We start from the raw sequence: 27,508 nt of genomic DNA on the forward strand, positions 1-27,508 counted from the left end.
AATAAAGCACCACAATAAAGACTGCACACACATTGTGTTATTACAATATTGTATGACTTTAATCCACAACTCCTGTCATATTAAAACACAAGTCTATTTTACACAGCTCAGTTAGCAGCTAAGAAAAACAATGAATGTCATGAACACAGTGATGTGTGTGTGTGTGTGTGTGTGTGTGGGGGGGGGGGGGGGTAAAAACCTGGCCAGAATGTACAGAGACCGTAAACAGCTGTTAACATCTAGGATCAAACGAAGTGAACTACCTGGTGATGGTGGGTCAGGTGGTATGTGAATATTTTTGAAGAAGGTTGATGTGATGTAATTAGTGTAGTTCCTGCAGTTTGCTGACGAATGTCCCTCAAACAGGTGGTGATGACGGCGTGCTGGTTTCCGTCTCCAGACGTGACCCGGTGACCTCGGGGCTCTCCTGCTGGACTCTACCTCACTGCACCATTACACTCGTCCACGTGCTCAGACACTAGCAGGGTTTTCTGGGTGGAGTGTGTCCGGCCTCACAGAGACCACCGTTCACCGTGCAGCCAGGCTGCCCGTGAATCTGTGACTTTACTTTCTCCTACAGCAGCTGTTCTCTTTACCAGCAGATGATTTGGGGATTTGGAAGTTGTTTTTTGTCACAGACATGTTGACAAAAGGAGGCTGCACATCACGTGGCGCACTAATTTACCGATGATGATGCACTCGACCTGGAAACTGAGACTTTGCAGGAGATAAAACCTCTGAAATGGGACGCAAGTATTGGAGTTATCTGGTGTTTTGTATTTCCTGTTTGATCTGAGAGTTGCTGGACTAGAAAACACCTACGATGATGTACGATGTTCCCTCAACACTGACGGCCCGTTAGGAGCAGAGGACACGTGGAGAGCAGCGCTTCTCACACAGGACACAAAGGTTACAGGTCTGATGGTCTGTTCCTGAGTAAATGCAACCTTGGAGTGAAAGAGGGTGAAATAAAAAAAATAAAAAAGAAAGAAAAGAAGCACAAATCCTGTCGTTTCGGAGAGGCTCCCTGGCTGGCTGCAGATCAGTGGTGGTGTGTTTGCAGTGGAACAGTCTGGAGGGGAAACCACAGAGCTCTCCTCCTCTTCCCTTGTCTCCCAAGGTCTACAAGAAGGTTTCAAATCAACACAAAATAAGAGAACAACCCAACACAGAGCTCACGTTACTGACGGTGGCACCGCAGCACGTCGGCGCTGAGCTGCTGAAGACTGGAGCTAACGTGGACATTTATAGACCTTGGCAGGATGTCAGCATTTCTGGAAGGTAGAGTCGGGGGGGTCAGAGGTCAGACGTAGAAAAGTCGTACCCTGGAAGTACTGACGTGGAGCTCGTCGTCGTAGAACTTGGTCTCTATGATCACGTTACCACTGCAACACAAAGACACGTCGACTTCAGCTGATGGTTCACAACGGACGTCACAGATCCACTTTTTACTGCTTTTCAAAGGAAACAATGGAGAGACTCCAAAACTCTGCAGAAGAGAGAGCACATTAGTGTCTGACTTTCACGTTCCTCACGTACGAACCTCTGAATGGGCTCAAACCGAGTTACATCTCAGACTCTCTGGTGAACTATGAGCCTCCGAGAACACGGAGATCATCTGCTGCTGGTTTATTGAAGGTTTCCAGCAGCAGCCGAAAGAAAATTGGGGATTCCGTTTTTGTGAGTTCTGCTCCAAAGATGTGGAACAAACTACCTGCAGATATCAGGGCAGTTCATACTTTTAAAAGAAAGATATTTATAGATGTGTTGCTGCCATCAAATTCAAAATATTTTTATAAAACAATAACATTTCTCCGTTTTAAGATTTGATATGTTGTGTTTGGTCTATTTGCAATTAAACATGGGTTTATGAGATTTGCAAATCATTGCATTTTGTTTTATTTACATAAACGGGGTTGTACATCTTACCGTACTTTGCACTACTGCACCTTTAAAATGCATTTTGCCTTGTCTATATTTTAACTCTATTTTATCAATGTGTTGTCTTGTGTTTTAATTGTATGTGCATTATTTTTTTTTACATTTTGGAACATTTTTAATGTTCTTTCATATCTGTTTTTATGTGAAACACCGAAGGTAATTTTCTTTGAGCTGCATTTCTTGTATGACAGGTGCTCTGCAAATAAACTTTATTATCATTGAAGTATGAAGTGTGGAGCTGTGATTGTAACGATGACAGACTGATCAAACTGTACTCACCAAGCCATCTGTCCAAAGATCCCATCCAGGCCTGATGCTTCACTCTGAATTATATTTTGTGTCTGAATTTCTAAAAGGGACATCTTCTCCCCTCATTAAAGAAGCCAGAGTATTTATCATTTTTAAAGTTTGCTGACTGGATCGAAGACGTCGCTCCCTTCAATCAAATCATTTTCCTGTTTTGGTGCGACGTCTGCGACACACTGGCTTCCTGACTGGTTATGATGTCACATCATTCAGTGAAGTAACACTGACTGATCAGTTTAGAGCAGAGGGAACCACGAAGAGACCGGAGATCATGCTTTTTAAAGTCTGACAGAACAAACTAAATAATCGGAACCATTTGATTTGCAGGTCAAACAGGAAATGAAGCGCACTTTGAGTTTATGACCCCAAATAATCCCACAGGGCACAGAAAATAAAAAATCAGGTCAGCTGCGAGCTGAAGCAGGAAGTGGGTCTGTGAAGGTTGACGTTAGTTACTGCTCACTGCTAAAAGTTCAAGTGGTTTTAAATAAGAATTAAACATTCCTTGATCAGTTGTAAGATTGAACACATTTCTGCAAACATCCTAATATTTCCCCCCTTAAATATATAATATCGCCATCCTTCATTATAAACGGCAGTAAATCAGGTTGTTAGGTCACAGTAAACAGCTGGTTGGATCCCGGCTGTACGGATGAGACTGTGGATGTGACAGCAGTAACAGATAAACAGCGTCACTCACGTTAAGACGTTCGCTGGCATCATCTGGGACTCCGGAGCGGCTTCTATCAGAGACTGCCACGTGTTGGTGGAGTTGGGGATGACGAACCCGAACTCAAAGAACCATTCTGGACGGAGACAGACAACGAGCTCAGGGTCACACGGTGTGTCTGAATACTGCACATTCACAGAGTTGTCTCGTCTCTGGTGGAGACCAGCAGCGCGTTGTGTTGGTGTGGACTGTGTGTTGTCCTCACCGGGCCCCCGCTGGGCCCCCGAGGACAACACACAGAACCGGGCCAGCAGCAGCGGCGTGCAGAGATCACAGCTCCTTCCTCTAATCACTCTGCACAGGGGACCTTTCAAAGAGGAGTCGGGTTTGAGGACGTGGGCCGTCATGAAGCACCTGAGAGACACATCTGAGGAGCCATGTTAGCCTTCATCAGTATATTTACCAGTTCCTGCTGCTGAAAAACATCCCCACAGCATGATGCTGCCACCACCATGCTTCACCGTAGAGATGGTATTGGTCAGGTGATGAGCGGTGCCTGGTTTCCTCCAAACATGACGCTTGGCATTCAGGCCAAAGAGTTCAATCTTTGTTTCATCAGACCAGAGAATTTAGTTTCTCCTGGTCTGACAGTCCTTCAGGTTCCTTTTGGTAAACTCCAGGTGGGCTGTCATGAGCCTTTTACTGAGGAGTGTCTTCTGTCTGGCCACTCTACCATACAGGCCTGCTTGGTGGAGTGCTGCAGAGATGGTTGTCCTTCTGGAAGGTTCTCCTCTCTTCACAGAGCAACGTTGGAGCTCTGTCAGAGTGACCATCGGGTTCTTGGTCACCTCCCTGACTAAGGCCCTTCTCCCCTGATCGCTCAGTTTGGCCGGGCGGCCGACTCTAGGAAGAGTCCTGGTGGTTCCAAACTTCTTCCATTTACAGATGATGGAGGCCACTGTGTTCATTGGGACCTTCAATGCTGCATAAATGTTTCTATACCCTTCCCCAGATCTGTGCCTCGATACAATCCTGTCTCGGAGGTCTACAGACAATTCTTTGGACTTCATGTCTTGGTTTGTGCTCTGACATGCACTGTCAACTGTGGGACCTTATATAGACGGTGTGTGTCTTTCCAAATCACGTCCAATCAACTGAATTTACCAGGTGGACTCCAATCAAGTTGTAGAAACATCTCAAGGATGATCAGTGGAAACAGGAAGCACCTGAGCTCAATTTTGAGTGTCATGGCAAAGGCTGTGAATACTTATGTACATGTATTTTTATTTTTATTTTTTTTTATTTTTAATAGATTTGCAAAAATTTCAAAAAAATGTATTCCACGTTGTCATTATGGGGTATTGTGTGTAGAATTTTGAGGGAAACAATGAATTTAATCCATTTTGGAATAAGGCTGTAATATAACAAAATGTAGAAAAAGTGAAGCGCTGTGAATACTTTCCGGATGCACTGTAGTATAATTTATAATGGGAACCGAGCGTGCAGGTGTGCACGGTTTTATAAATCTGAATATTTGCTTGCGGATGCAGTTTTCAGTTTCTGTGCTCACGTACCCTTTTAGTGTGGATCCTGTTGAACCTGCCTGACTGTAACAGTGAACTTCACAACATCTAAATTACTCCATTAGAACCCTATTTTCTCTAATTGGACCTAATTAATATTGTTCTGGACGTTTGGAAATGTTGCATCTTAAAAATTCAACACTTCTGTCTGGCCCTTTTATACAACAAGATAACTAGTTCACTGGAAGAGTTACTCCATATTTAGTTCCTTAGAGTTCATCCCCCTCTACTTTACATTTTGTTCACGAATGACTTCCAGACAAAACACACAAGTTAGAATGACTAAGTGTATCGAACACAAACACTCCACGTGTGTCTAACGTGGTGAATGAATTTCCTTCCTCAAAAAACATATTTCTGACAATTGTGAAACAGTGAGGGCCTGGTTTACTAAAGGTTTTAAAATCAGGTGCAAACTTCACACCATCCTCAGAAAAATGTCCCAACTGATCTACTAACGACATGCTTAGAGGATTGGGTCCTTAAAATGAGCAATTTAACACAAGTTGTCCAGTTAGCATTGTGCGAGGAGCCACGTAATACCAGCAATGACAGAACTTCTGAGGACTCAGCATTTTCTCTCCTCTGGGTCGTTCCAGCGTACTGTAGTATCTCAGCTGGGATATCCTTGTGCAGTTCTTCAGGTGAGCTGTCCCAGGCGCTGAACGGGTCGCTGTCCCAGGTCCTTAACGGGTCCCTGTCCCAGGTGCTGAACGGGCCCCTGTCCCAGGTCCTGAACAGGTCACTGTCCCAGGTCCTGAACGGGTCCCTGTCCCAGGTCCTGAACGGGTCCCTGTCCCAGGTCCTGAATGTGTCCGTCAGAGTTCACAGGTAGCTTCATCAGGTTCCCACTGAATGAAACCAAGTCAGCTGATCATCACTGAACGATCTGGACCTGCTGCTCAGAGTTTGTTAGAGGTTCTCATCCACCGTCCATGTTTTATTATGAAGTCCTTTTTTTTCTGTCGCCTCATATCTCACCATCTTCTCTTAATTTCATCTCTCGATCTTTTTGTTTTTCCCACAGCGTTAACTTTCTCGCTGATAATCCCCCAAATAGCGCTTTGTTATTATATTTATATTTCTTAATTTCAAAGGGATCAGATTTCCTTTTCCTTTTGCGCTCATTCTGTTTTTTTTCATGGCTGGAATCTCTTTAACTCACAAACACCTCATTTAAATAGAGCGATCAGTGATGCAATTGGAAACTTTTGGAATAAACATGCAATTTAGTACCTTTATTGGAGATCTTAGTAAATCAGGCCCTCAGTGTTGTAATTCATGTTAACTTGCTCAGTCTTCTTGCAGGACTTTGTTGGCTTCGTACTGACACCGGAACAAACGGAAACACGGTGTGAAATCACCTGAGGGGATGAGTGTTTCGGCTGATTTACCTTCTAGACACTGTCCTTTGAAGAAAACTTTCTGCTCCAGCCTGAACTTCTCCAGTTTCTCTGAGGAGGAGAAGTTCAGCTCTCTGGACACCGCTTTACACTTCAGGATCTTCTTCGGGACTCGAGCTGAACACACAGTGAGAAAGTATCTTGAGTTTGTTTTAAAATGTTTACAGCAGAGCTTCATTAAGCAGAGTTATGGATTTAAGTCATGAAACCTGTCTCGGTTTTTCCATTAAACTGAGAACATGTGACACTGACCCACTACGACCTGCTCTCCTGCATCCTGCCTGATTACCCCTCATTACTTTTTGCATAATTGTATGTGATCATTACTTTATACTGTGACATGGACGTTTTTTTCCCAGGAGTTTTATGTAAAAGTTTAACCAGGTAAGACTAGAGGTATAAATAAAACCTCGGACATAAACATGAACCTTTCTGTGGTGTTTAAAAAGTTTGGCCACCCTCCTCCTAGCAAAGTTGTCATTAACTCGTTAGGCCTTAATTTATCTGTTAGTAATTGTAAGGCACGGTAACCAACATTGATCCCTGACTGAGGGCCCGAAACATAAAAGTACACTGTAAGCGCCTCCTGCAGAGCGAGACACAGCTGAGTAGAAACTAATGTTCCGGTAACCAAACACTGACGTCATTACTGTCTCATCAACATCCATAAAGTCCATTAAGATATGAAGAAATGCTCATTTTAATGTCGGTTTGCTGCACTAGCTCCATTTTCCTTATTTCACTTTAAAATCAACAACTTGTGTGAATTACCAAGAGGCACCTGAACATTTTCTCACTACGATATATACACATGCATTCAAACTGCATTTTATTTGATTTTTTTATGTTTATGTTTCCTTTTTTCTTATTTTAACACCAAGTCGTCGCCTCTGAATCCTTTTGCGTCTACAGACCTACAGAAGTTGATACGACAGATGAAAAGCTTTGGCTAACAACACCTGTAATGACCAGGTGATCATTTTATCTTCATGTTGTTAAGGAAATAGTTTAAAGCGGTCTCATAAAAAGTTAGACTTGGTTTGTTCTACATCCAGTGTACTACATGTGTGGCGTGTGGACGTACCTTCATGTTCGACCCCTGGGACAGACAGGTCCTCCGTTCCCTGCCACAGCACTTTACCCGTCTCTGCATCCCGGAGGTTCATCCAGTTTCTGGCAACAGAAGGTTAAGTGACCAAAACTAAAAACATACATGTGATAATGGCCTTCGAATGAAGAGGGTGGTAGACCGCTGCCCTCCACGTCACTGACCACATTCACACGTGATCTCCACCCACTCAAACCATGAACCTGACTGGAGGAGCCCTCGTCCATTCGTGGGAATGATCCCAGTCACAATAATGTTGAAACTTCTATTATCACTGCTTCATCATCATCACATGACCTTTTTAGAACGAACAGTAAAACCAACACGTTGTATTCATGAAAGAAGCGTCTTTCCCTTTGGACGTGGACAGGGAGGTCAGTCACTAAAACAGGTCCACAGTCAGTTGGTTCTGTACCGAGCAGCCGACTCTCTCTTCGTTTGGAATCTTGAGGGTGAAGCGTGGGTTTCTTTAGAGAAGGATGAAGGTCGGAGAGAGAGATGTTAGGATGGTGTCAACGACCTTTTTCCTGTCAGTGCAGAACAGCAGTGTGATCTGAAACACTACTCTGTTAAAACTACACAGTAAGAGTCCTGACGTGGAAGAGGACATCTGTTAGTGTACTGAGGGAAGGATGTCTGTGAGTTTTGTGTAATATGACTATAGATGCAACTACCCCGTTTTCAATCTGGAAATGAACCAAATATAACAGATTCCCATAACAGTAAGAACGGCCCGATAGCTAGCAGTATCTTTGCTGAGGTTAACGATTTCCCTTCAGCATCTGGAGGACGACATCTCCTCCACCTCGATTGCTAACGATGATCGCTGCAGCCTCCTGACGGCAGCAAACGTGAACCTACAGCTCACAAACAACAAAGTCTGGACTTTTCTTTCTCCAGATGTTTCATTCTGTTTCAGTTTGACCAGAGAAAGCACCAAGGACTAACTGCCTGTCCTCGTCATGCATGTCCAGCAGGATTCTTCTGTTACAGGATGTTTTGGTGACTTTTCATTATGTTTCAACCTCTTTCTAACACTGATGATTTGTGACCTCTAGGATATAATCCATGCAGGTTCAAGCTGATGAAGGAGACATTTCAAAAAGAGATGATTTATTAAGCCAAAAAATAGCAGATGTGCAAAACATTTAGGCGAGTTTGAAATTCAGAGTACAGCAGCAAACTTTACTGCTTCAAAGAGGACCAATCACGCGTTAGCAAACTACAGCTGATGGAGAAAACTGCTTTAAAGACCAAGTCTCACTGATGAAGGAAGTAACGAATGATACTATTATACAGTGGTGTGAAAAAGCGTTTGCCCTCTTCCTGATTTCTTATTTTGTTTGCATGCTTGTCACTTAAATGTTTCAGATCATCAAACAAATTTAAATATTAGTCAAAGATAACAAGTAAACACAAAATGCAGTTTTTAAATGTAGGTTTTTATTATTAAGGGAGAAAAATAATCCAAACCCACATGGCCCTGTGTGAAAAAGTGTTTCCCCCTAAACCTAATAACTGGTTGGACCACCCTTAGCAGCAACAACTGCAATCAAGCGTTTGTGATAACTTCCAATGAGTCTTTTCCAGCTGTGGAGGAATGTTGGCCCACTCATCTTTACAGAGTTGTTGTAATTCAGACACATTGGAGGGTTTTCCAGCACCAACCTCCTTTTTAAGGTCATGTCACAGCATCTCATAGGATTCAGGTCAGGACTTTGACGAGGCCACTCCAAAGTCTTCATTTCGGTTTTCTTCATCCATTCAGAGGTGGACTTGCTGGTGTGTTTTGGATCATTGTCCTGCTGCAGAACCCAAGTTGGCTTCAGCTTGAGGTCACGAACAGATGGCTGGACATTCTCCTTCAGGATGTTTTGGTAGACGGTAGAATTCATGGTTCCATTTATCACAGCAAGTCTTCCAGATCCTGAAGCAGTAAAACAGCTCCAGACCATCACACTACCACCACCATATTTTACTGTTGGTATGAGGTTCTTCTTCTGAAATGCGGTGTTACTTTTACGCCAGATGTAACGGGACACACACCTTCCAAAAAGTTCAACTTTGGTCTCGTCAGTCCACAGAGTATTTTCCCAAAAGTCTCGGGGATCATCAAGATGTTTTCTGGAAAAAAATGAGATGAGCCTTAATGTTGTTTTTGCTCAGCGGTGGTTTTGGTCTTGGAACTCTGCCATGCAGCCATTTCTGCCGAGTCTCTTTCTTCTGGTGGAGTCATGAACACTGACCTGAACTGAGGCAAGTGAGGCCTGCAGTTCTTTGGATGTTGTCGTGGGGTCTTTTGTGACCTCTCGGATGAGTCGTCGCTGCTCTCTCGGGGTAATTTTGGTCGGCCGGCCGCTCCTGGGAAGGTTCACCACTGTTCTGTGTTTTCTCCATTTGTGGATAATGGTTCTCACTGTGGTTCTCTGGAGTCCCAAAGCTTTAGAAATGGCTTTAGAACCTTTTCCAGACTGATAGATCTCAATTACTTTCTTTCTCATTTGTTCATGAATTTCTTTGGATCTCAGCATGATGTCTAGCTTTTGAGGATCTTTTGGTCTACTTCACTTTGTCAGGCAGGTCCTATTGAAGTGATTTCTGGATTGAGAACAGGTGTGTCAGTAATCAGGCCTGGCTCGAGAAATTGAACTCAGGTGTAATAAACCACAGTTAAGTTATGTTTTAACAGGAGGGGGCAAACACTTTTTCACACAGGGCCATGTGGGTTTGGATTGTTTTTCTCCCTTAATAATAAAAACCTTCATTTAAAAACTGCATTTTGTGTTTACTTGTGTTATCTTTGACTAATATTTAAATTTGTTTGATGATCTGAAACATTTAAGTGTGACACATGCAAACAAGTAAGAAATCAGGAAGGAGGCAAACACTTTTTCACACCACTGTATGTTTTATTACATATTTTAGCAGAGGGGATGTGTGACAAGCCTGTTTTATTTGAACAGCAACAGCTCTTTTACAAAGAGCAATCAGTGTGTTAATAATAAACGAGGACAAGCGCTGGTGTTTGATTTCAGAAAGTCATATTGTTAAAATTTCAGCCAGAATGAAAAGAAATCCTGCTGCCTCCTAAAGACGTGTTGCTCTGTGGTAGATTACCTGAAGATAAAAGTGTCTGAGTGAGAAAGAGGAAGCTGAAGATGATGCTGGCTGCAAGCTGTCTCATCAACCTGTCAGTCGGTCAGCTGTTTCTGAGCTCCACAATCACTATCAACACAATATACACGTCAATCACAGAGCCTGAGGACCCCGTCTGTTACTCCCCTGGTTTCCTTACAGTGGGAGGAGGCAGCATGGAGGACAACGCTGCTGATGATCCATCAACGTACACACATTTCTGACGAGGGCAAACAGGGAAGGACATTGAATAGAAAAAGACCGAATTTAACAGGTGACTCTGTCGAGGTAGAAGACAGACGGCCACAAATTGTGTGAAATGAACTTCATGAGAAACGGAGAAAAGTCACGTCATATCGTGTCTATTACGATCAACATCATGACGATGTGAGCGTCTGGTCTGGTTACTTCTGGTCTGTAAATAGTCTTTGGACCATTTTGTTGGCCAGGGAAGGTGCTTGGATCAGTCATGTGTGTCTCATCTGTTTTTTTTCCACCAAAAAAACTTTAATTATTTAATAAAACTTAATACAAATTATATCTACTCTTTCTTTCTCATAAAAAATTCCAGAATCTATGATTATGCAATTATTTTTAATTTCCAAAGTGTAACTTCTGGACAGAGACGTTTCCCACTTTGTACGTTTTAACATCACATTTGTGCAATTTGAATAACGGACTGCAAGATCGGCTTCAAAAACTATTAGTGATATCACATGTCATGTTTGTAGCTCCGCCTCTTCAATCTGAGACACTTTCCTCCCTCAGCATGTAAAAGTGAAAACAGACCTGCAGTTTCTCTGATAATCCATCGATCCTGGACCCGGTAAAATGCCACATGCTTTGTAGGTTGATCACTATGGCAAACATGCTACATGTCGGGACACTGTGGCAGCGCCACGACAACAAATCAAGGTTGAGTGAAGAAAAGGTGAGACCCTGGACGTCCGACTGCTGGACACCAGTGAAGAAGCATGACCTCCGCAGCCCTCTTGTTCCAGACCATTCTCCACTGAGTATCTGTCACACTCAGATACTACTTAGTGTCACACACACTCAGCTTCACACCATCTGTGGAGCCCCTCATCTCACCACCACCACCACCACCATCAACGTCTCCAAGCTCTCCAACCTGCACGCTCACATCCAAACTGTGCGAGGACAATCCACATTCAACCGACACGTTCAGGTTTTCAGCTTTCAGGTGTCACATTCAGGGACTCTCTAGTTAGACCACTGAGTGTGAAGTCAGGATAGTGTCGGAAGTCTCATGAAGTATTCAGGAGAAGATACAGGATAGGTTTGTGCACGTTGCACTGATGAGCAGCATGTTTACCAGGAGACTTCTGCATGTCAGATTATTACTTAAAAAGAAATCCTGTCTTAATTTAGCAAGTCTCCAACAACATCTTGAATGCATTTCTTCTCTCACATTTAAGACCTTTGATAATTTAGTATCTTTCATAAATGAAATGTGTAAAAACGTTTGCGAGGAAGCCGTCCGACCCTCCCCCACCTCTTCCTCTGGCTTTATACTAAAGTGTGCTGAGCTGAATGGTTTCTCTAATCCCCTCAAGCATAACTAAATCTAATCTCCTCCATCAAACTCATCGGACTGCACACCTTCCAGAAGAGTCCAGGCCTCTTCCAACGTCCTCCTCGTTCATGCTCTATCACCAGGTTGCCTACACCGCTCACTAAACAAAAAAGGAAGCCAGAATGAAAGCTGGAAACTGAGGGAGTGAAAATCATCACTGCATGTACTGATGAAGTGTTTTTTTCTTGTATCTCCTCCTCACAACCTGAAAACTCCCCGGGGCCGTGGCAGGTCGTGTGTGTAAACCACCGGGGGGGTTGGTGCACATCTGTCAGAACATACACAGACCATAATGAGCCCCCGGTGACGAGCTGCCGTCACCACTTAGTCTGCATGTATTTTTAAAGACATGTTAATGAGTCAAAGTAACCTGGACCTCCACTCAGCTTAGCCACCGGTTCTTCTCTCCATCCACCTATCTATCCATCCATCCATCCATCCACCCACCTATCCATCCATCCATCCATCCATCCATCCATCCATCCACCCACCTATCCATCCATCCATCCATCCATCCATCCATCCATCCACCCACCTATCCATCCATCCATCCATCCATCCATCCATCCATCCACCCACCTATCCATCCATCCATCCATCCACCCACCTATCCATCCATCCATCCATCCATCCATCCACCCACCTATCCATCCATCCATCCATCCATCCACCTATCCATCCATCCATCCATCCATCCATCCATCCATCCATCCATCCACCCACCTATCCATCCATCCATCCACCCACCTATCCATCCATCCATCCATCCATCCATCCATCCATCCATCCATCCATCCATCCACCCACCTATCCATCCATCCATCCATCCATCCATCCACCCACCTATCCATCCATCCCATCACATGTAAACACTGGTATGTATTCTGACTGTCCATCTTACAGGGAGCTTGTGGTTTACAAGTTGCTATAGTAACCAGAGGGGCACTCACATCTCCACTAAGCTAACAGTCCAAATCCAAAGTGCATATGTATTTACAGATCAGTTCGAGTGGCCTGTTTTGCCACTAATGAAATTTAGTATTTTGTAACGTTAATGAAAGTTTAAAATAAAAAATTGTGGCTCCGCCCCCAAATGTAATAAAGGCTCCTCATCCAAATCGACATCCTTCCACCAAGTTTGATGAAGATCAAGCAGCTGTTTTTTTTTAAAAATCCTGCTGACAGACAAACTGCAGAGAACAGGAGCTCTTTGGTGGAAGAATTAACGTCGTCAGATTAGTGAGATGTCGCCACCTTTATCATTTTGTAATGAATTCTGCCTTTTGTGCGATAAAGCGAAGGCAACGACAGAGAAACCTGAGCTGCACTAACAGAGGAGGGCCAACAATCAGACACATGATGGCTCTCAGCTTCACCTCGCCACTAATGATCACGGAGCTGGACCTCATCTCGGCCAGTAATGATGACCAACTGAAAAACTGCTTGTTAAATCAGTTTTTCTTAAAAGTTCTCGGTTGTTTTTTTATTTGGTTTTTCAAAACGAATCAAAAAAAGTAAAAACAAAAGAAAAAGCTAATTACCAGTTCCTCTAAAATACTTTGACATGTCTGCTATCTTCATTTTTATAATAATTTAAAGATAGCTACCTATTTTTTCCTTTTATCTGTTAGTCTGTATTAATAACATCCCATCATATCACAGGATCAAATCAACATTAGTAATCCTCAGAACAACATACAGACTTTAGGAAGTCAAACCAGTTATTTTAACTTTGATTACATTAAGCACTTTATATTTTACTTTACCGCTATGAAACCAAACAAAAGATGCTTTTTTTTTTATTACAAATGTATTATGTAAATCAATTGATTGAATTGAAAGTTTTGATCCTATTTGAAAAAGTACCTTCATATAAAGGAGAAACTTAGCATCTTTAATGGTTTATGAAACAGAAATTAAAGCATCAGAAGCTAGTTTTTCCTCCTTTAACAGAAATAACTTCCTGTAGGTGTTATACATAGTGGTCCTTTCAGTTATTGACTTGATGAAATGTTTGATTACTCCTCCATGAAGGATCCCTTCAGTCGCTGACGTTGGAGGCTTTTCTTGCTGTTTCAATACCACAAAACATTTTAATGGGATTCAGATGTGTTCTTGGACTTGTTGGTTCCATCACCCTCCATTTCCTCGTCCCCAGATGTCCCTCGGTAGATGTTGGTCTGGACTTACTTTTTCTTTGTAACGACCTTTTTTTATTATTTGAAACCTAAAAATGACTATGACATGATGAAATTAAATTGTAATGTTTGAGTATTAGAGAGTACTTTTTTAAAGAGGATCAAATGTTTACTTGTTCAAATGTGTCTTAACAGCCAACAGTGTCCACTTGCATCCCCATCTCACCCAGAGGACATCCTGTTGAAGTTTGGGACCAGATGTTTAGAAACATTTGAATAATCCTTTAGATTTTCTAGTGTTATCCAAGTACTTAAGTGAAGCTGCTCCTGGGAGGTAAATGAACCCAAACTGTGTCTCTCCTGAACTCAATGACTCCATCACGACGGGATCCAGTGGTGCAACTGCTGCATTTAGACTCTATTTGCATTTACAATACAAACCATAAAGATAAAATGGTAGTTTTTAATAAGAAGGAAATACAATTCTGGAAATACAAATTCATACTTTGTTGTTTTTTTTCACTGTTGTCGTAATGACTTGTTTGGAAGTTATCTTGGATGACGTTGGGTTTGAATATGTGAGAGCAGAGTGCAGCCGGCGCTGCTGCTTGTGTGAGCATCTTAAGCTGCTTTCCCACGTGCACTGCAGTCCTGAACAGATCCAGCCGTGATCCAGAGGAGACACACCTGAAACACACACAGTACCTCCAGCAGGGGCGAACACACCTGACACACATCATCTGCTGTTGTGTGCTGCAGGTGTGAAAAGCTGAACAGGATCTCTGTGCTCTGAGCAACAAACAGAGATAACCTCACAACCAAGTACCCACCAACACTTTAAGAATGACCACTTTCACATTATAATTATTATTAATGTTTGCAATGGAGATTTTGGATCAAGAGACGGCAGCTGTTATCTTTACAGGGAGGAAGGAAAGAGAAAATTCTCCCGAGTTGGCTTAAATAAGGCTGAATAGACAGAAGGCGGCAAATCCCTCCACTAAATCATGGATTTAAGCATTACCACACTACAGCAAAGGGCCTGACCTCACCAGTCAACACACCCTCATCATCTTCTGTTCACACAGCCAGATGAGTCCAACCCACCTGGTTGTCGTGATCTGACAGAACAGATTTTGCTCTCATGGATCCAGATGTCCACACAGGTGTTCAACTTCAGGTCTGTTGTTAATGTGACCTACGACTCAGCGCTGCGCCTGAACGCCTCCTGTGTGGACGGAGACCGGAGCTGCTGTGGTGATAAGACACCTCTGAGGCCACTTCGGTCCTACGACGATCACATGGACACCATTAGACTGCATAATGTCTGCAGGACAACAAGTGGTCCCTGTCAACAGCACCAACCACACCGTCTCCAAAAAGCACGTCGATTATATTCCAACATCTCGATCAATTCAGTCTGAAGACTGATACGTTTAGATTCACAACAAAGGAGACAACCTTTTCCGAATCAGAGTTGAGGCTGCAAATGAACCTGACGACCTCTTAAACACCGACGACCTGCAAACTGACAAACTGTCAGGAGGGTCCCGAATGATGAGCAGCCAGCTGGACGGCCGAGGGACATTTACTCTCCTCGTTCCTCCAAAACATACAGGTTGTCATCAAGGACTGAAAATGCAGGAGTACAGACAGAAATATGAATAATTCTACAGGGCAGACAGTCATGTAGGAAACCGACAGCGCTGGGTTTACCCCCTGCTGATTTAATGTAAGGTTACCAATATAGGGGATTCTTCCTCCATGTCTTTATCCAACTTTATGACAATTAACAGTCGGTGATGAGCTGCTGTTTAAAAAGTCGTTTTTATCTTTACTACAAATATACTCACTGCTTTAACATGTAAATCTACCCATTTAAAATAAAACATCCCCTTTTCTCCACGTGCATCATTTGGAACCAGACAACTGTTAAACACAATTTACGTTACACTGAAAGCAATCGCAGGCAGGTGGTTCAGAAAATATATAATGTTGAAAAAGAGTATACCATAAAACTAATGACGTGGTACGTTGGTGTCTCTGCTGCTCTGTTCAACACCAGCAGGCTGATTCCTGTTGGGATCGCTGGACTTCACTGACTGGTTTCTGTTCTAAATGACATCCTCTATAATACAACAACACAATGACACATACAAACTGACCCGTGTGTGTGTGTTAATTGTGGGGTTCTTCTCTGTAATGTTGTTGTGAGGTCTCGGCCTCACTAATCGTCCTCAGAGTTGTGTTGTGTTGGGATGGGATGTGTTGTGATGTGATGTGTTGTGTTGTGTTGTGTTGTGTTGTGTTGTGTTGTGTTGTGTTGTGTTGGGATGGGATGGGATGGGATGTGTTGTGTTGTGTTGTGGTGTGTTGTGATGGGATGTGTTGTGGTGTGGTGTGGTGTGGTGTGGTGTGGTGTGTTGTGGTGTGGTGTGTTGTGTTGTGTTGTGTTGTGTTGTGTTGTGTTGTGTTGTGTTGTGTTGTGTTGTGTTGGGATGGAATGTGTTGTGTTGTGTTGTGTTATGTTGTGATGGGATGGGATGTGTTGTGATGTGTTGTGTTGTGGTGTGTTGTGGTGTGTTGTGTTGTGGTGTGTTGTGGTGTGTTGTGGTGTGGTGTGGTGTGGTGTGTTGTGGTGTGTTGTGGTGTGTTGTGGTGTGTTGTGGTGTGTTGTGTTGTGGTGTGTTGTGGTGTGGTGTGGTGTGTTGTGGTGTGTTGTGGTGTGTTGTGTTGTGTTGTGTTGTGTTGTGTTGTGTTGTGTTGTGGTGTGTTGTGGTGCGATGTGTTGCGATGTGTTGCGATGTGATGTGTTGCGATGTGTTGGGATGTGTTGCGATGTGATGTGTTGCGATGTGTTGCGATGTGTTGCGATGTGTTGCGATGTGATGTGTTGGGATGTGTCGGGATGTGTTGTGTTGTGTTGTGTTGGGATGGGATGTGTTGGGATGGGATGTGTTGGGATGGGATGGGATGGGATGTGTTGTGTTGTGTTGTGTTGTGATGTGTTGTGATGTGTTGTGATGTGATGTGGTGTGTTGTGTTGTGTTGTGGTGTGTTGTGGTGTGTTGTGGTGCGATGTGTTGTGTTGTGTTGTGTTGTGTTGTGATGTGTTGTGATGTGTTGTGATGGGATGTGTTGTGGTGTGGTGTGTTGTGGTGTGTTGTGTTGTGTTGTGTTGTGTTGTGTTGGGATGGGATGTGTTGGGATGGGATGTGTTGGGATGGGATGGGATGTGTTGTGTTGTGGTGTGTTGTGATGTGTTGTGTTGTGATGTGTTGTGATGTGATGTGATGTGTTGTGATGTGATGTGATGTGATGTGTTGTGTTGTGTTGTGTTGTGTTGTGTTGTGTTGTGTTGTGTTGTGTTGTGTTGTGGTGTGTTGTGGTGTGTTGTGGTGTGTTGTGTTGTGTTGTGTTGTGTTGTGTTGGGATGTGTTGTGTTGTGTTGTGTTGGGATGGGATGTGTTGGGATGGGATGTGTTGGGATGGGATGTGTTGTGTTGTGGTGTGTTGTGATGTGGTGTGTTGTGATGTGTTGTGTTGTGTTGTGATGTGTTGTGTTGTGATGTGTTGTGATGTGTTGTGTTGTGGTGTGTTGTGATGTGTTGTGTTGTGATGTGTTGTGATGTGTTGTGGTGTGTTGTGTTGTGTTGTGTTGTGGTGTGTTGTGGTGTGTTGTGTTGTGGTGTGTTGTGGTGTGTTGTGGTGTGTTGTGGTGTGTTGTGGTGTGGTGTGGTGTGTTGTGTTGTGGTGTGTTGTGTTGTGGTGTGTTGTGGTGTGTTGTGGTGTGTTGTGGTGTGTTGTGGTGTGGTGTGGTGTGTTGTGGTGTGTTGTGGTGTGTTGTGGTGTGTTGTGTTGTGTTGTGTTGTGTTGTGTTGTGTTGTGTTGGGATGGGATGTGTTGGGATGGAATGTGTTGTGTTGTGTTGTGTTGTGTTGTGTTGTGTTGTGATGGGATGGGATGTGTTGTGATGTGTTGTGTTGTGGTGTGTTGTGGTGTGTTGTGGTGTGGTGTGTTGTGTTGTGTTGTGTTGTGTTGTGTTGTGGTGTGTTGTGGTGTGGTGTGGTGTGTTGTGTTGTGTTGTGGTGTGTTGTGTTGTGTTGTGTTGTGGTGCGATGTGTTGCGATGTGTTGCGATGTGTTGCGATGTGTTGTGTTGTGATGTGTTGCGATGTGTTGGGATGTGTTGGGATGTGTCGGGATGTGTTGTGTTGTGTTGTGTTGGGATGGGATGTGTTGGGATGGGATGTGTTGGGATGGGATGGGATGTGTTGTGTTGTGTTGTGTTGTGATGTGTTGTGATGTGTTGTGTTGTGATGTGTTGTGATGTGATGTGTTGTGGTGTGTTGTGGTGTGTTGTGGTGCGATGTGTTGTGTTGTGTTGTGTTGTGTTGTGATGTGTTGTGATGGGATGTGTTGTGTTGTGTTGTGGTGTGGTGTGGTGTGTTGTGGTGTGTTGTGTTGGGATGGGATGTGTTGGGATGGGATGGGATGTGTTGGGATGGGATGGGATGGGATGTGTTGTGGTGTGTTGTGATGTGTTGTGTTGTGATGTGTTGTGATGTGATGTGATGTGTTGTGTTGTGTTGTGTTGTGATGTGATGTGGTGTGTTGTGTTGTGGTGTGTTGTGGTGTGTTGTGGTGCGATGTGGTGCGATGTGTTGTGTTGTGTTGTGATGTGTTGTGTTGTGATGGGATGTGTTGTGTTGTGGTGTGTTGTGGTGTGTTGTGGTGTGGTGTGTTGTGTTGTGTTGTGTTGTGGTGTGTTGGGATGTGTTGGGATGTGTTGTGTTGTGTTGTGTTGGGATGGGATGTGATGGGATATGTTGTGTTGTGGTGTGTTGTGGTGTGTTGTGATGTGTTGTGTTGTGATGTGTTGTGTTGTGTTGTGATGTGTTGTGATGTGTTGTGTTGTGATGTGTTGTGATGTGTTGTGTTGTGGTGTGTTGTGGTGTGTTGTGGTGTGTTGTGGTGTGTTGTGGTGTGTTGTGGTGTGTTGTGGTGTGTTGTGGTGTGTTGTGGTGTGTTGTGATGTGGTGTGGTGTGTTGTGGTGTGTTGTGGTGTGTTGTGGTGTGTTGTGTTGTGGTGTGGTGTGGTGTGGTGATGTGTGGTGATGTGATGTGTTGTGTTGTGTTGTGATGTGTTGTGATGTGTTGTGTTGTGATGGGATGGGATGTGTTATGTTGTGTTGTGTTGGGATGTGTTGTGATGTGTTGTGTTGTGTTGTGTTGTGATGTGATGTGTTGTGATGGGATGTGTTGTGTTGTGTTGTGTTGGGATGTGTTGGGATGGGATGTGTTGGGATGTGTTGGGATGTGTTGTGATGGGATGTGTTGTGTTGTGTTGTGATGTGATGTGATGGGATGTGTTGTGTTGTGATGTGATGTGATGTGATGTGTTGTGATGTGATGTGTTGTGATGTGTTGGGATGTGTTGGGATGTGTTGTGATGGGATGTGTTGTGTTGTGATGTGATGTGATGTGATGTGATGTGTTGTGATGGGATGTGTTGTGTTGTGATGTGTTGTGATGTGTTGTGTTGTGATGTGTTGTGATGTGATGTGTTGGGATGGGATGTGTTGTGATGTGTTGTGATGTGATGTGTTGTGTTGTGTTGTGTTGTGTTGTGATGTGATGTGATGTGTTGTGATGTGTTGTGATGTGATGTGATGTGTTGTGTTGTGTTGTGTTGTGATGTGATGTGTTGTGATGTGTTGTGATGTGTTGTGATGTGTTGTGTTGTGTTGTGTTGTGATGTGTTGTGATGTGTTGTGTTGTGATGTGATGTGTTGTGATGTGTTGTGTTGTGATGTGATGTGTTGTGATGTGTTGTGATGTGATGTGTTGTGTTGTGTTGTGTTGTGTTGTGATGTGATGTGATGTGATGTGTTGTGTTGTGTTGCCAAAACAAATGAAGGTGAATATGGAGGCTGGTTCAGGTCAACCCTCTATGAACATAAAACCTTTAAGCCTTCTGTCTCATGAAGAGACAAACGGTCACAAACCCATTAAAAGCTGTAGTCGGTAACAACACTGACTTGTGCTGCACATTTAAAACTCTAACTTCCTCCACAAAGATCCAACCAGCTTTAACCACAGGTTCATGAGTGTCTCTAACTTCCAGCTGGGATCTCCATGTCAGCCGGATGAAGGGTCCGTCCTCCATCATCGATCCAACACTGAGCCACAAAGACAGACCTCTGCTGTTAGAGCCGTTAAAACACCCCGACCCGTTTCTGGAGCACCACGGACCGACCCGTTTCTGGAGCACCACGGACCGACCCGTTTCTGGAGCACCACGGACCGACCCGTTTCTGGACCGACGCTAGCGGCTCTGACAGGTTAGCCGCAGCAGCTAGCCGCGCTGTAGCCGCCGTCCCGCTAACGTCCTCCGGTTGTCCAGCTAGTCACGACCGGGACAGACAGTTAGCCTCTTACTGCGTGTCCACCGTCCGCAGGACACCACCCACACTCAGCCCAAAGGATACAGTTTGAAGCCCTTCAAAATCTCCTTGGCCCTGTCTTCGTCTGAAGACATTTCACCAGTCGTGTTTCCGTTCCTCCGAGACGAGCCACAATCTGCCGGATACCTCAGCCGCTGCTCCACGTCGCTTCCCCGGTCCGCTCCCGACCGCCAGGTAACGTTCATGCACGACTTAACTCCGGACTGGTGGACTGCAGGTTAAATCTGATCCGATAATACAATCAGCTAAATATACCGAGCAAACCAACGGACAGCTCCGCCAGCCAATCAGAGGCAAGGGTAGCTGCTGCTAGCCAATCACAAGGAGGCTGAGGCGCACGGGTGCGCCTTAAGTGGATAGAGACGCGTCACCAGTGGCAACGACAAACACACATAGTGTGGATGTTTAAGAACACACACACACACACACACACACACACACACACACACACACACACAACACACACACACACACACACACACACACACACACACACACACAATTAAGATAGTTGGGGCCATGGTCCAGGTGCGCTCTGCTCGTTTTGTAATAATAATAATAATAATAATGAACTATATTGGTAAATCACCTTTCATACAAGAAATGCAGCTCAAAGAGTTTCACAACATAAAATGACATGCACCGTTTCACATAAAAACAGATATAAAGGAACATTTAAAAATAGAAAAAAGAAATAAAATGCATACAATTCACACAAAGAGTTAAATTATTAAATAAATCAATATGCATTTTAAAGGCGTGGTACATTAGTTCTGAGCTTTCCTTTAAAAGTATTCACTCTTCCACTCTCTATAACTCATATCTCACCATTACATCTCATTAACTTCACTCTTTCACTCTCTATAACTCATATCTCACTGTTACATCTCATTAACTTCACTCTTTCACCCTCTATAACTCATCTCTCACCGTTACATCTCATTAACTTCACTCTTTCACTCTCTATAACTCATATCTCACCGTTACATCTCATTAACTTCACTCTTTCACTCTATAACTCATATCTCACCGTTACATCTCATTAACTTCACTCTTTCACTCTCTATAACTCATCTCTCACCGTTGCACCTCATTAACTTCACTCTTTCACTCTCTATAACTCATATCTCACCGTTACATCTCATTAACTTCACTCTTTCACTCTCTATAACTCATCTCTCACCGTTACACCTCATTAACTTCACTCTTTCACTCTCTATAACTCATATCTCACCGTTACATCTCATTAACTTCACTCTTTCACTCTCTATAACTCATATCTCACCGTTACATCTCATTAACTTCACTCTTTCACTCTCTATAACTCATATCTCACCGTTACATCTCATTAACTTCACTCTTTCACTCTCTATAACTCATATCTCACCGTTACATCTCATTAACTTCACTCTTTCACTCTCTATAACTCATCTCTCACCGTTACATCTCATTAACTTCACTCTTTCACTCTCTATAACTCATCTCTCACCGTTACATCTCATTAACTTCACTCTTTCACTCTATAACTCATATCTCACCGTTACATCTCATTAACTTCACTCTTTCACTCTCCATAACTCACATCTCACTATTACACCTCATTAACTTCACTCTTTCACTCTCTATAACTCATCTCTCACCGTTACATCTCATTAACTTCACTCTTTCACTCTCTATAACTCATATCTCACCGTTACATCTCATTAACTTCACTCTTTCACTCTCTATAACTCATATCTCACCGTTACATCTCATTAACTTCACTCTTTCACTCTCTATAACTCATATCTCACCGTTACATCTCATTAACTTCACTCTTTCACTCTCTATAACTCATATCTCACCGTTACATCTCATTAACTTCACTCTTTCACTCTATAACTCATCTCTCACCGTTACACCTCATTAACTTCACTCTTTCACTCTCTATAACTCACATCTCACTATTACACCTCATTAACTTCACTCTTTCACTCTCTATAACTCATATCTCACCGTTACACCTCATTAACTTCACTCTTTCACTCTCTATAACTCATCTCTCACCGTTACACCTCATTAACTTCACTCTTTCACTCTCTATAACTCACATCTCACTATTACACCTCATTAACTTCACTCTTTCACCCTCTATAACTCATATCTCACCGTTACATCTCATTAACTTCACTCTTTCACTCTCTATAACTCATATCTCACCGTTACATCTCATTAACTTCACTCTTTCACTCTCTATAACTCATATCTCACCGTTACATCTCATTAACTTCACTCTTTCACTCTATAACTCATATCTCACCGTTACACCTCATTAACTTCACTCTTTCACTCTCTATAACTCATCTCTCACCGTTACACCTCATTAACTTCACTCTTTCACTCTCTATAACTCACATCTCACTATTACACCTCATTAACTTCACTCTTTCACTCTCTATAACTCATATCTCACCGTTACATCTCATTAACTTCACTCTTTCACTCTCCATAACTCACATCTCACTATTACATCTCATTAACTTCACTCTTTCACTCTCTATAACTCATATCTCACCGTTACATCTCATTAACTTCACTCTTTCACTCTCCATAACTCACATCTCACTATTACATCTCATTAACTTCACTCTTTCACCCTCTATAACTCATATCTCACCGTTACATCTCATTAACTTCACTCTTTCACTCTCTATAACTCATATCTCACCGTTACATCTCATTAACTTCACTCTTTCACTCTCCATAACTCACATCTCACTATTACATCTCATTAACTTCACTCTTTCACCCTCTATAACTCATATCTCACCGTTACATCTCATTAACTTCACTCTTTCACCCTCTATAACTCATATCTCACCGTTACATCTCATTAACTTCACTCTTTCACTCTCTATAACTCATATCTCACCGTTACATCTCATTAACTTCACTCTTTCACTCTCTATAACTCATATCTCACCGTTACACCTCATTAACTTCACTCTTTCACTCTCTATAACTCATCTCTCACCGTTACACCTCATTAACTTCACTCTTTCACTCTCTATAACTCATATCTCACCATCACATCTCATTAATTTCACTCTTTTTCTCTCCCATAGTTTCTTCATATTATCTGTTGTCTCCATTCAGTTCCTTCGCTAACATAGTTTCTCTCCTTTCTTTTCCAGATGTCCCGTCATGGAGCTGCATGTCTCTGCTCTGTGATTGTCGTCTCCACCAACAGTTCATGTCTTCTATCTCTATTCTGTCCTTTTCTCTCTCTGCTCTCCTCTCACCCTAACCGGCCGAGGCAGATGTTCTCCACCTCTGGTTCTGTTAACAGATGTTCTCCACCTCTGGTTCTGTTGACAGATGTTCTCCACCTCTGGTTCTGTTAACAGATGTTCTCCATCTCTGGTTCTGTTAACGGATGTTCTCCACCTCTAAGCCTGGTTCTGTTAACAGATGTTCTCCACCTCTGGTTCTGTTAACAGATGTTCTCCACCTCTAAGCCTGGTTCTGTTAACAGATGTTCTCCACCTCTGGTTCTGTTGACAGATGTTCTCCACCTCTGGTTCTGTTAACAGATGTTCTCCATCTCTGGTTCTGTTAACGGATGTTCTCCACCTCTAAGCCTGGTTCTGTTAACAGATGTTCTCCACCTCTGGTTCTGTTAACAGATGTTCTCCACCTCTAAGCCTGGTTCTGTTAACAGATGTTCTCCACCTCTGGTTCTGTTAACAGATGTTCTCCACCTCTGAGCCTGGTTCTGTTAACAGATGTTCTCCACCTCTGGTTCTGTTAACAGATGTTCTCCACCTCTGGTCCTGGTTCTGTTGGAGGTTTCTTCCTGTTAAAGGGAGTTTTTCTTCCCTCTGTTGGAGTTTTTTCCCTCCTAGCTTATGTGGGAATTATTGAATTGTTGGTTTCTCTGTATAATATTGTAACGTCTTGCTGTAAAGACTTTAATGTGTTAAGTGCCATGAAATAACCCATGTTGTGATTTGGCACTATAGAAATAAAGTTGAATTTACTGAGCCAACCTCCCTGATGTCTACATGTGGTCAACACAGTTTGCAAATGCTTTGTTTTCTGTATCCAGCACTGTTGATGGAGTTCAACACATTCATCACTGAATACAGACTGAGCTGCCAGATACACATCCAGTGACCCGACACAACAACCCGGCAAGGAAACCTGGTGATGATGTTGGTGTTGTGAAGTGATGCTGAACAAAAACAAAACAGAAAAGTGTGGAGGTGTTGCAGGACATCAGAACCGGATTGGATGACTGCTGACAAACAGCGTGAACAGAACACAAACGACCACCAGTCTGGATGTTGTAGTCTAACAAACTTTTATTGAGCAACAGTTTAGTCCTTCTTGGCAGCGGCCTTTCTCATGGCGGCCAGCACATTGCTCAGCTCCTCTCTCTTTCTCTTGGCCCGGATGTGAGTGCCGATCTGGAGGGAAAGACACGGCGCCGTTAGACTGAATCACCTCAGCTGAGTAGAAAGCTCAGCCCCTTCAACTGTGTGCATGCTCACATCTATCTATTATCTATCGATCGATCTATGTAGTATTGATCTATCATCTATCTATCTATCTATCTATCTATTTTCTATCTATCTATCATCTATCTATTATCTATCTATCTATCTATCTATCTATCTATCTATCTATCTATCTATCTATCTATCGATCTATCATATACACTCACCCTCTTCTTGATGAACTTCAGGGCTCTCTTGTCCTTGGACACCTTCAGCAGCTCCATGGCTCGTCTCTCATACGGAGCGAAGCCACACACTTCACGGATCATGTCCCGAACAAACTTGCTGTGTTTGGTCAGACGCTGCACAGTAAAGACGTGGTCGTTAAACACCTCAGTCACTCTGCAGCTCAAATGTCCAACAGTAACCAACACCTGAAGCAATCCGACAGCGGACAAAGAAAATCTATGACGGTGTAACTTATATACATGCATGACTGAAGAGGATTTCTACGTAGCGTGTCAGGAATTATCTGCAGCAGCTGGACCTGCTTGATGTGTTTGAAGACATTTCAACTCTCATCTGAAAGGCTTCTTCACATCCAGCTGACAGGTGGGATGTCGTGAGGCCTCTGGTCGAGGTTAAAATCCCTCGACTGCCCCCGAGATGAGAGCTCACACTTCCTCAAGAACCCTAAACAAGTCCTGCTGCCCGTGAATAAAACGTTCAGACCCACACCTCGACTCGTGCTTTAAAGTCTGGAAATATTGATTCCAGTGTTGACTGTGGATGTAAAACTGTCAGACAAACTTTATTCATCTGTGCTGATCATCACTTTGGGTTTTTGTAATTACCTAAAACATTATGAAACATTGATCACCTTTCATAGCTTCATACATTTTTAAGGACATCTCTGTAACTCCTTTAAACTCTTATGGTTCCCCACCGACTGAGATACGAGTTGTTTTTGGTTGTGCGACCGACCGGCTGCGTTGAAACGATGAGGAACAGATACTCACTCCGCGTCGACGACTGTGTTTGGGAGCCGTCACATTTTTGGTGACTGGATGACCTTTATTCAGGCCAACGGCCATGGGGTAGCGGATAGCCATATCTGGAAGGAAGACAACACAGGAGACGGTTACAGCAGACATGTCACATCATCACGCCCAATGTAACCGTGGAGACCTGTCGGAGGCAGACATCCTGACAGGTCCAAACTCAACCGTTGTCCCTCAGCTCTGACTGTCAGGCTTCCTGCTCCCCCACAACTAAACACCAAGACAGGCTTCCTGAACTTCAACAGTGTAGTTGTATCAGCCCACTGTGGGGACACTGTGTGGACACTGTGTGGACACTGTGGGGACCGGTGTTACAGCTCCACACCTCCATTATATCTGATATATGTATTACATCAAATTAATGACTGCGAGGAAACCACGAGGACATGTCCAGCTGATGTCCAATAACCCAGCTGTGGATGGACCAGCCTCCTGGAGGTGATCTGGGCTTCGTGTCCGTCCTCCGAGCACCGCCGCTCGGCGTGTTGCTCCACTCCCTTCGGCCCAGAATAAGACTCCGTCTGCGGCTGTACGATGAGACTTCCACCGGTGTTTCTGGGGTCGCTCCGCCGGGTCGTTGCGCTAACAGCCCGGGGACTGCTGCTCGGTCTGGACCCCGACTCGCCTCCTAATTTACACCACTTTCACGTACATGCTACTTTGCAATACTGCACAGACCGGTCCGGTAAAGTCCCAGAGTGCCAGTAATGTCCGTGTAACCGGCAGAAAGCAACGGATGGCGGAGATTAAAAGTGAGTTTTAGCTGATATTTATCGGCGTTAGATTCCTACCTGCTGTCTGTGATGGCGGTCAAACCGGAAGGACTGGTGTTCGAGCGAGGCGGGGCAATGAAGACTTGACCCGGAAGACATTTTTGTGACGCCGGCATGGCGGCGCACAGAGTACACAGCGCCCCCTGTCGTCTGGGAAGACGTAGTAATATTTTGGTTTGTGCTACCGACAGCGATTCTTCTTTGGATTTTAAAGGCAGCTTACATCCAGGATGTTGCACTACTGCCATTTCCTGGCACTAATTATTTATTATTATTATTATTATTATTATTATTATTATTTTCTTTCTTTTAATCAGGCCTGTTCTCACCTTTATTTATGTTTGTGTGTGTGTAGTTTGTGTGTGCTATATTGCCTTTTCTTACAGCTTGTCCGCTCTTTTGCTGCCTGTATGTGCCGGAGCCCAAATGAATATGACCTAGGTGACTTGTCTCCTCATCCTTGTGTGTGCTGACATTATTTGGTGAATCACATCCTGGCGTAGGAGCACTCACACTCCGACAATAACATTATAATAATATTAAGAGCCATATCGCAGCACCACCAAATTACAAAGAAGTTTCTGTACATAAAATTTGAATTTTTCCAGTTCTTTTGGGAGAGCTGATAATTGTTTATATGTTTTGGTTTCTATTATCAAAGTAAATAAGTCAATGTTTTCTGAGGTCTGGTCTGTTTTAACGCTTCAAATCTCATTTATCTTCGCAGATCTAAACTGTGTTGGTCAAAAGCTTTCTGCAGGATATTCTGGTAAAATCAGGGTGTTGTCTAATAAACCTTTGATTGTTACGATGGAAACAGCTTTTAATTCTGAAAATGCCTCTTTTTGT

General features: G+C 43.4%; 2 protein-coding genes across 3 annotated transcripts; both read right to left on the reverse strand.

Annotated features, from left to right (window-relative positions):
* Nucleotides 1–32: 32 nt before the first annotated feature.
* On the reverse strand, nt 33–20,606 carry pde6d (phosphodiesterase 6D, cGMP-specific, rod, delta). 2 transcript variants are annotated; one of them, XR_011178311.1, is made up of 6 exons: nt 20,372–20,606; nt 6,988–7,076; nt 5,895–6,020; nt 2,948–3,053; nt 1,254–1,385; nt 33–1,122 (listed from the first exon to the last, which is right to left on the reverse strand). XR_011178311.1 is itself a non-coding variant. In XM_069151024.1 (5 exons), exons 1-5 carry the CDS (start codon nt 20,530–20,532, stop codon nt 1,304–1,306), a joined length of 564 nt encoding a protein of 187 aa, XP_069007125.1. In that variant the 5' UTR covers nt 20,533–20,606; the 3' UTR covers nt 33–1,303. The 2 variants fall into 2 exon arrangements, 1 of the variants encoding a protein (XP_069007125.1); XM_069151024.1 differs by having other exon boundaries at nt 33–1,385.
* Nucleotides 20,607–24,672: 4,066 nt separating this feature from the next.
* On the reverse strand, nt 24,673–26,748 carry rpl36 (ribosomal protein L36). The gene is made up of 4 exons (XM_069151025.1): nt 26,678–26,748; nt 25,845–25,939; nt 25,053–25,187; nt 24,673–24,795 (listed from the first exon to the last, which is right to left on the reverse strand). The coding sequence occupies exons 2-4, from the start codon at nt 25,935–25,937 to the stop codon at nt 24,706–24,708; spliced, it is 318 nt and encodes a 105-aa protein (XP_069007126.1). The 5' UTR covers nt 25,938–25,939; nt 26,678–26,748; the 3' UTR covers nt 24,673–24,705.
* Nucleotides 26,749–27,508: the final 760 nt, after the last annotated feature.

This window comes from Embiotoca jacksoni, unplaced genomic scaffold (genome assembly GCF_022577435.1).
Source record: "Embiotoca jacksoni isolate LCO1_2020_lvr unplaced genomic scaffold, fEmbJac1.0.p SCAF_16, whole genome shotgun sequence".
Lineage (NCBI taxonomy): Eukaryota > Metazoa > Chordata > Actinopteri > Embiotocidae > Embiotoca > Embiotoca jacksoni.

Bases quoted from the DNA above. Each gene is read 5' to 3' on its own strand.
- pde6d (XM_069151024.1), bottom strand. From the start codon at position 20,532: ATGAACGTTACCTGGCGGTCGGGAGCGGACCGGGGAAGCGACGTGGAG. The intron at 7,077-20,371 runs GTATCCTTTGGG...TTCTGTTGCCAG, and splicing joins ATTTTGAAGGGCTTCAAACT to AAACTGGATGAACCTCCGGG. The intron at 6,021-6,987 runs GTACGTCCACAC...CTGTGTGTTCAG, and splicing joins CCCAGGGGTCGAACATGAAG to CTCGAGTCCCGAAGAAGATC.
- rpl36 (XM_069151025.1), bottom strand. From the start codon at position 25,937: ATGGCTATCCGCTACCCCATGGCCGTTGGCCTGAATAAAGGTCATCCA. The intron at 25,188-25,844 runs GTGAGTATCTGT...TTTACTGTGCAG, and splicing joins AACACAGTCGTCGACGCGGA to CGTCTGACCAAACACAGCAA. The intron at 24,796-25,052 runs GTGAGTGTATAT...CTTTCCCTCCAG, and splicing joins TGAAGTTCATCAAGAAGAGG to ATCGGCACTCACATCCGGGC.